The sequence below is a fragment of the Somniosus microcephalus genome, chromosome 5, assembly GCF_052327205.1.
Source record: "Somniosus microcephalus isolate GS21.2 chromosome 5, FLI_Smic_1.0, whole genome shotgun sequence".
Taxonomy (NCBI): Eukaryota; Metazoa; Chordata; class Chondrichthyes; order Squaliformes; family Somniosidae; genus Somniosus; species Somniosus microcephalus.
Window position 1 is genome coordinate 164,154,224 of NC_140991.1, and position 9,399 is coordinate 164,163,622.

The 9,399-nt window shown below is 45.0% G+C and overlaps 1 protein-coding gene across 2 annotated transcripts in view; it reads right to left on the minus strand.

Annotated features, from left to right (window-relative positions):
* Positions 1-9,063, minus strand: part of agmo (alkylglycerol monooxygenase) — a 530,082-nt gene extending 521,019 nt beyond the window's left edge. The window contains exon 1 of one of the 2 annotated variants that reach the window (XR_015078446.1): positions 8,802-9,063. Coding sequence is in view for 1 of the 2 variants with exons in the window: in XM_085988392.1 (XP_085844518.1) it covers positions 8,802-8,924 (123 nt within the window). In the remaining variant the exon portion in view is untranslated. The remainder of the gene's footprint in view (positions 1-8,801) is intronic. The other variant, XM_085988392.1, reaches the window with a different exon arrangement.
* Between the last annotated feature and the right edge of the window lie 336 nt (positions 9,064-9,399).

Consider the following 9,399-nt stretch of genomic DNA (forward strand, 5'->3'; position numbering starts at 1 on the left):
GCACACCGAGCTCATGGGTGCAATGGCAAGGGTGCCCGAAAGCATGGATGGACTGGCTAGGAGTGTGGAGCAGTCCGCTGCAGCACAGGCTGAAGCAACGCAATGGCTTAGTGCTGCAATTCAGTCATTGGCTGGTGCCATCCAATCTCAGACTGCTTTCATGCAGTCTCAGATTGATGTCACGCAAGCACTGACTGCTGCCATCCTCGCTGGGTCGGCCATATTGCCCTGGGGCTCTCACGGTGCCGCAGCAGGCCAGCAATCTGTGCTGGAGCAGATTGCTCCAGATGCTGAGGTTCTGCCCCTTGGGAGTGCCAGTGTGTCGGTCGAGCAGGAAGGTGCTGTCCTCTCTCAGGAAGACAGCATTCCTGCTCCCACCACTGGCACTTCCCCATTGCACTTGCCACAGCCTGCAACACAGCCAGCCCAGACTGCTGCCGCCCATGCAGAGTTGCTGCAGTCTGCAGCCGGGCCCTCCAGGCCTAGAGCTGGTCGAGGGTGTCCTTCAAGGGCATCTGCAGTCTCTGGAACTGACAGACAATCAGCAGCCTTCCACCAGCCTTGCTGCGCCACTGGGGCCCCATTACGGAGGAGCAGTAGAGTGGGAAGGGGGGAAGTGCGCAGGGAATTGAGATCACCCTCAAAGGGCAAACAGTAGGAGGTCTAGATAAATGATGGGAATGTTTGTGGTAAAGGTCGAGGTTTGTGTGACTATCTTTGTTTACCATTTTGCTGTTTATCTCCATCTTGTGAGAACGAGTTCTGTTAGTTCATGATTTGTTGTGTTGGTTTCTAATTGTTTGTCCTGAATAAATGACACACACACAGATTGTTAAAGAAAAATGTTTTTGTATTCAAAATTTACATTTTTGGTCTTTGGAACCATTCCAGCTTTGACCGGCCATAGGGGGGGTGTGGGTTGCTTTCCATGATGTTGTTCTCCATGCCAGAAGCCATCTTCTGAGTAGGGGCCTAGAAGTGGCTTCTTACCAGCCATTCACAGACGGCCCTTGCACAGTCAGCATTGTGCGCCTCTCTCCCACATTGGTGCTGCTGCTGATCCTCCTCCTCCTCCTCCTCAGGTGGTGCACCAATCCCTGGTGGCATTGGCTGGGTCCTGAGGATTGCCAGGTTGTGAAGCATGCAGCACACAACTATGAAGAGGGAGACTTGCTCAGGAGAGTACTGCAGGGCTCCTCCTGAGTGGTCCAGACAGTGGAACCGTTGCTTCAGCACACCGATCATCTGCTCAATTATGTTCCTGATGGCGATATGGCTCTCATTATACCACAGCTCAGCAGGGGTGTTATGGTTACGGAGCGGTGTTATCAGCCAGGTGCAGAGTGGATAACCCTTGTCCCCGAGGAGCCATCCACTTGGGTGATGTAGTGCCTGGAAAAGCTCTGGCACACCATCCTGGCGCAAGATGAAAGCATCATGGCTGCTGCCAGGATAGCGGGCATTGACGGCGAGTATGAGCTGTGTGTGGTCACAGACCAACTGCACATTTAAGGAGTGGTACTCCTTGCGGTTTCAGGATACCTCTGCATTTTCATGCGGTGCCTGCAATGCCACATGCGTGCAGTCAATGGCACCCTGTACCACGGGGAAGCCCGCTGCGCATTCTAGCTGTTTGGCCCGGGTCATGGGGAAAGAAATGTACTGGCGTCCCCTTTTATACAGGGCATTTGTCACCTCCCCAATACAACAATGGACAGCGAACTGGGAGATATAGGCGATGTCCCCAGTAGAATCTTGAAAGGAGTCACTGGCATAAAAATTCAGAGCCACTGTCACCTTCACTGCCAACGACAGAGACGTCCTGGTCCTCAGTTGAAGTTGCAGATCTGGTTGCAGCAGGTGGTAAGAGCTCAGTGAGCACCTCCTTGCTGAAGCGCAGCCTGTGCAAACACTGCTCCTCAGACAAATGAAGGTATGAGAACTGCTTCCTGAATACCCTCGGAGTGTAAAGTCTCCTGTGTAGGGGCCTGTTGGCCCTCCTCCCTCTGGCCATGTTTGCCACTCTATCTCTGTGTCTCTGCTGCCTCCAATTCTGCAGGTGCAGGACGGCGCCCCAATTCAGTGCAGCCCCCATAGTCTCTTCTAAATCGTTGGAATGAAGGTCAAAACTGAATGAACTTGCAAAGTGCTGCTCAGCACCCAAAACTCCTTCACACAACGTTGAATCTCTCCAGAAGTCTCTCTCCCTCTCGGAATGCATGGTGCAAAAATTTCGCCAGCAAGAAAAAGCAGGAAGTGGCTGCCTTTAAATGGCGCTCCCCGGCCACTTCCCGACTACAAAACGTTCCCCTCTATGTGTCATTGCTAGCGGCAGGCAGTGAGACTCAATATCCAGTCCGGGGCACTACCGGGGCGTTGCACGCTCAACTGACGTCACAATCTGCGGGCGCAGGAGATCGTGGCAGTAGTGTTTCGTGCTGCCGCAAAACGTCTGGTCAATTTCGCGAGCGGCGCTAACATCACCGCGCTCGAGCGCTAACTTCCTAGCACCCCGTTTGCGCCCCCGGAGGTGTTAAGCAATCAAATTTTCCCCCCTAAGTCTATAGGTAACAAAAGCATAGAGAAGAGTTTCAGCTGCAGCGGTGATGAGGTTGGATCAGAAGCAAGCAATATTGAAAAGATGTAAAATGCAATCTCAGTGGTGGATAAGACATAGGGTTTGAAGCTCAATTTGGGGTCAAATGGGACACCGAGGTTCAGTGGGGGTGAGCAGCCGGAGAAGGGGATGGAGTTGGGAGGCAACGATAAAGAATATTTGGTGGGAGTCAAAAAGGTTATGTTCTGGTCTCCCACTGCTCACTTGGAGGAAGTTCTTGTTCATCCATAACTTGATGTCAGATAGGCAATCTGACCAAACATAAATGGCCATAGAATCGAGCGTGATGATAGAGAGGCAAGGGTGGGTGTTGTCAACATACATATGGAAACTGATCCTATAATTGCTTCTGAAATGTCATCTTTCTGAGAACAAGCATGTAAATAAGGAAAAAGATGGAAGCTTGTGGTATTTCAGGGGTTACTGTACAGGGCAGAAGGTCTTGATGAGACGAGCTGGCTATGCTGGGATAGGCGGAATGACTCCAATAGAGAATAGCTCCCAGGTGGCATCACAAACCTCAACATAAACATGGGAAAGATCTGCTGGTTGCTCAGATAAATGATATTTGGGCTCATAATGAAATAGCAAGTTTTGATCCCTTTTAACACCATGCAAATCGGCACAGCTATTTGTCAGAAAAATCTAGTGTCAAATTTTATTAGTTTGTCAACAATCCTGAAAAATGCCCTAGTCTTATTGATAAATTAAGGATTAAACCATTCTCCAGCATTGCACTGAAATTTTCATCACAATTAATAATATATACAAAGTGTTCATCGTGTTCTCTATTCCAAGTTCAGCAATATAAAATGCCTTTGTGCAAGTAGCACCAAGGTGAGAATCAGAATGAGGTTACATAACCATGAATCTGAAGATGCAAAAAGCCTCAAATCTAACTCTTACGTCAATGGCATGCGCATCTATCTAATTTCTTTAGTCATAATTATGACCAGTGTTACCTCTTAACAGTTGTGCCTATAGGCCTCTCATCAGTGGAAGGGTACTGTATCTTTGGGTTGAAGTAAGTCAGAAGTAAGGATAGTATTCGACTAAAAACAAGGGCATATAAGGTAGCCAAATCTAGTGGGAGGATAGAGGATTGGGAAAACTTTAAAAGACAGCAAAAAATAACAAAAAGATTGATTAAGAAAGGGAAGATAGATTATGAAAGTAAATTAGCAAAAAATATCAAAACAGATAGTAAGAGTTTTTATAGTTATATAAAAAGAAAAAGGGTGGCTAAAGTAAATGTTGGTCCCTTAGAGGATGAGACCGGGAAATTAATGGTGGGAAATATGGAGATGGCAAAAACACTGAATGAATATTTTATATCAGTCTTTACAGTAGAAGACACTAAGAATATCCCAACACTGGACAAAGAGGGGGCTAAAGGGGGGGGGGGGGGGGGGGAGGAGCTAAACACGATCAAAATCACTAAGGAAGTGGTACTCGGTAAAATAATGGGTCTCAAGGCAGATAAATCACCTGGACCTGATAGCTTACATCCTAGGGTCTTGAGGGAAGTGGCGGTAGGGATTGTGGATGCATTGGTAATAATTTTCCAAAACTCCCTGGATTCGGCAATGGTCCCGGCAGACTGGAAAACTGCTAATGTAACACCCTTATTTAAAAAGGGCAGTAGACAGAAGGCTGGAAACTATAGACCGGTTAGCCTAACATCTGTGGTAGGTAAAATTTTGGAGTCCATTATTAAGGAGACAGTAACAGGACATTTGGATAATCATAATTTAATAGGACAAAGTCAGCATGGTTTTATGAAGGGGAAGTCATGTTTGACAAATTTGCTGGAGTTCTTTGAGGAAGTAACGTCTAGGGTGGATAAAGGGGAACCAGTGGACGTAGTGTATTTAGACTTCCAAAAGGCATTTGACAAGGTGCCACACAAAAGATTATTGCTTAAGATAAAAAATCACAGGATTGGGGGTAATATTCTGGCATGGATAGAGGATTGGCTATCTAACAGAAGGCAGAGAGTTGGGATAAATGGTTCATTCTCAGACTGGCAATCAGTAACTAGTGATGTTCCGCAGGGGTCAGTGCTGGGTCCCCAACTCTTTACAATCTATATTAACGATTTGGAGGAGGGTACCGAGTGTAACATATCAAAGTTTGCAGATGATACTAAGATGGGGGGGAAAGTAGTGAGTGAGGAGGACATAAAAAACCTTCAAGGGGACATAGACAGGCTAAGTAAGTGGGCAGAGATTTGGCAGATGGAATACAATACTGGAAAGTGTGAGGTTATGCACTTTGGCAGGAAAAATCGTAGAGCAAGTTATTATCTTAATGGCAAGAAACTGGAAAGTACTGAAGTACAAAGGGATCTGGGGGTCCTGGTGCACGAAACTCAAAAGGTTAGTATGCAGGTGCAGCAAGTGATTAAGAAGGCCAATGGAATGTTGGCTTTCATTGCTAGGGGGATAGAATATAAAAATAGGGAGGTATTGCTTCAGTTGTACAAGGTATTGGTGAGACCGCACCTGGAATACTGCGTACAGTTTTGGTGTCCATACTTAAGAAAGGACATACTTGCTCTCGAGTCAGTACAAAGAAGGTTCACTCGGTTAATCCCGGGGATGAGGGGATGGACATATGAGGAGAGGTTGAGTAGATTGGGACTCTACTCATTGGAGTTCAGAAGAATGAGAGGCGATCTTATTGAAACATATAAGATTGTGAAGGGGTTGGATCGGGTGGATGCAGGGAAGATGTTCCCGATGATGGGTGAAACTAGAACTAGGGGGCATAGTCTTAGAATAAGTGGCTGCTCTTTCAAAACTGAGATGAGGAGGAACTACTTCACTCAGAGGGTGGTAGGTCCATGGAATATGCTGCCCCAAAAAGCTGTAGAAGCTACATCATTACATAAATTTAAAACAGAAATAGACAGTTTCCTAGAAGTAAAGGGAATGAAGGGTTACGGGGAGCGGGCAGGAATTTGGACATGAGTCTAGGTTCGGATCGGTCATGGCCCTGTGGGTAGCGGAGCGGGCCCAGGGGCCGTGTAGCCTGATCCTGCTCCTATTTCGTGTGTCTAATTCTGTTAGATTCAGGAGATGGTTCTGTGATAGTGGATTGGCGGTTAGGATCAGATCAGCCATGATCTTATTGAATGGCGGAGCAGGCTCGAGGGGCCGATTGGCCTACTCCTGCTCCTATTTCTTATGTTCTTACAGAAGAATATATATTTGCAGAGGCAATCAATGCAGGCTGGTAATGCAGCAGTTACTTGCTTTGCCATTCCTGATCTAAAGCTTTCCCCTCCTAGGTACCTATATGGCACCGCGTTCTCTGGTTACAAGCTAAGCCCCAGTTGACAATTCTTGAGGAACGTCTTAGATGCTTTTTACTCTAATAACTACTGTACCAGAGGATATAACTGCTGTGAGCTGCAATCTTTGGTAACATTGTAAATAGCAAAGCAAAAAGGTTGAATCATATGGAAAGCAAGTAGAAATATTTCATGTGTTGTAAATGTGAGCAGGCATTGCACTGCTGAAAAGTCCTTCTTACAATATAAAGATGTGATGACATAGCATTGCTGAGAATCATCTTTGCCAAGAGATCTTATGAACTCACGTATAATTATTGTTCTTTGGAATCTTAAGAAAATCACTGAATTTTTTGCTAGTCTTCTGTAGCTCAGCAAAAAGCATCATCGTGCCTTAGCTTGTTTCCCCAATATAAATAAAGTAGGCTATTATGTAAATCATGGCTTAAGTTTGCATCATATGTCAGCTACTTAATTTCTACAATATGTAGAAAATATCAGTAGTATCCTCAACTAGAAGCTTTGTTCTAGGTCATCAATGTTCATTTAACAAGTGCAATATTTATCATATTGCTGGATCCATTGTACGCGATATGACAAGTCATCCCCAGCAGTTTTGTAAATGCAATTTTATTGGCAGTTAATTAAATACTTAACTGAGCAATTTTAGAAAATAGCCTGTGCAGTTCGTTGGGAAGAATATGTTTTCAACCTTTCATTGCCCATTTGACAAAAGCCTTACAGGCATGTGATGGTCTGCTATTTAAGATAAATGTCTACTGGTAGACTGTCTATTTTTTCCAGTGACCTAGAAACTGATTTCTTTGTTGGACTGTTGCACACACACACATCATTCAGTAACATCTCTTGCCAAAAAGAATCAAGTCATTCATGTTGGTTTTTCTTTAATTGTTGAAAGCATTTTACTAAGATGCACCACATCATGCGATGCCACATGATGCTTAAAATAGCAATGGTTCATTAAAAATAGTTATTCCTATAACCTCTGATAAGAGTTAGTTTACTTCTAACTTTTCTTAAAAAGCAGACAAAAATACATTTTCTCAGGTCATGGCACACTACAGAATAAATGCTGCATGTTACTTGTACCTCCAAATAATGAAGGTCATACATAGTTCTATATACAAATAATATTATTCAGTAACATGTTTAGAGTCCAAATTCAGCAGTTGCTTGGGTCAGGCAAAAAAGTTTGGCATTGGATTCTCAGGAGGGCAGTAAAATACTAGGCTTCTCCAGTTATTGGTTGGTCTTGGATTCCCAAACGCTGAGGAATGTCTGTGGAGAGTAATTGGAGTATCCCTACAGGGAGGGAGCCCACACCTTCTAATGTCTTGGAAAACTTGTTCTAACTCACTTTAGTTTTTAGTTGTTGACATTCGAGTACTAGTATACCTCTTAACAGCAAAATTTGTATTTGAGACATCGGATGTTGGGAGTACATTTTCAGTTTCTTTTGGACTTGAAATTTGGCTTGGATGTACAGTAGCTGTAAAGCTGAATCCAAAAACTCTAGTCCTAATGGCAGGTGTGCAATCCAACCCATTAAACAAGGATGTATTCTGCCTCCACCCCCTCCTCCCAATACCAACCGACACTGAGGAAAATCAACACATACTCACTTTCAAATTTCCAGACACTTCCTTCATCCCTTTCAATCATTATCAGCATTAAGAAAATGCACATTCTACCAGTTCGTCTCGATTCAGACGCAGCCAACACCCTCCATGAAAAGCGAATCACCTAAAATACCACAATGCAAAATTGCCACCCTGCACACTCACTGATAGAACACTAATAATTGGGCCCCTTCCACATTAATGAATCAGGGATCTAATGTTATCCCATTAGAGTTCAGACAGTGGGATACACAAGTGGATGCCCATCATGGGTAAAAGAAAAACAATTTGCTGCAAAGATAATGAACCCCCATTTCCACTGGAACTTCACTTGCATATACTTTTCATAATAGAGATTGGAGTGTGTTTCAAGGATGGGACACAACTTGGGGTTGAGAAGTTGGTAACCCCTGTGGTTTATGCCGTCATGTTAACCCCTTAATGTATTACCGCCTCTCAATATTGCAGCTGCAACAAGTGATAAAATAAATCCTGATTTCACGTCAGGCCTAATCATATGAGACAGTATCAATTATAATCACATGGCACAATACTTGGAGCTGTCCATGTGTCACTGTCCACTACAGCCCATCTGAAAAGATACAAGAATGGGAATGGTAACTCTTTTATTTGTACCCAAAAAAAACCCCAAATAGACTGTAAACAAAAGTTCAACTAAAACTTAACAAATCAAATTAAAATGTGGTTTTCCGGGTTGATGATGCACTCCAGTCCCCGCGGCGCCCACTGGTCACGGAAATACTCAAGCGCACCAGCGGACACCGCGTGCTCCATCTCCAGGGCCACCCGGGCGCGAACATGGCCGCGGAAGAGAGGCAGGCAATCCGGCTGGACGACCCCCTCGACCGCCCGCTGCCTGGACCAATTGATGGCTAGAATGGGAATGGTAGAGACAGATGTATAACGGCGTGGATAAAACAACTTGAGCTGTTTCCTGTAGTTTAGAATATTATCCCACCCTTTCAGCCTGTTACTGGCTCGTAACACACTCCATGCTATGCCACTTGCATTGTAACAAACAGTGCAGGCTATTTCGATAGCAAAATACTGCGGATGCAGGCTATTTGTTTTGTTACTTATTTAACTCCCGACCAGATCGATCCGTTGTCCCGGAAGTACTGTCCTGAAAACTTGCTTGGGGGAATAGTTTCTGTCCTGAAAACTGACAGCCGAAGCAACAGAAAGATAAAGAACCCTGTTGACAAGATTAACCAACTGGGCAGCTCACCTGTTGCACATAGTCCTCTACTTCCTCCAACTCTTTGAATGTGGATTCACTGGGGGTCAAGGCGTAAAACATGAGCCTGGCCCCCTGCGAAAAGGAGAGGTTGGATTGCAAATGTCGCACCATGATCAATGGAGGAATAAAAGGGAAGGGAATCCTCGGCTCGCGGAACTTCTGCTCACAAGTGTTGATAATGGACTGGGTTTGTGAGGACCGAATTCCAATTGCACAGTGGCGGGAGGAGCGAGCCAGGGAAGTGAGGACAGAAGGCGGATTGGAGGCTGTCGGTGTCCAATGGACACAAGCCTGGCTGATGGCACCGGGCCGGCTGCAGCATCACGTGCCCTGATTCCGGGTCAGCAATACTGCAGGCACTAGTTGCACAATACCGTAGTCATTTCAACTCCTTCAAAAAATTGCTTTGTAGTTTCCATTGCATGTATAATCGTTTTGTTTACAGTCACTTCTTCTGGTCAAGAATCTCTTCTCCCCCCCCTCCCCCCAAGAGGCACTGGAGAAGGTGCAAAATAGATTTATAGGAATTGAGAGGTTATAACTATCAGGAAAGACTGAACCAGCTGGGGCTCCTTTCTTTAGAGAA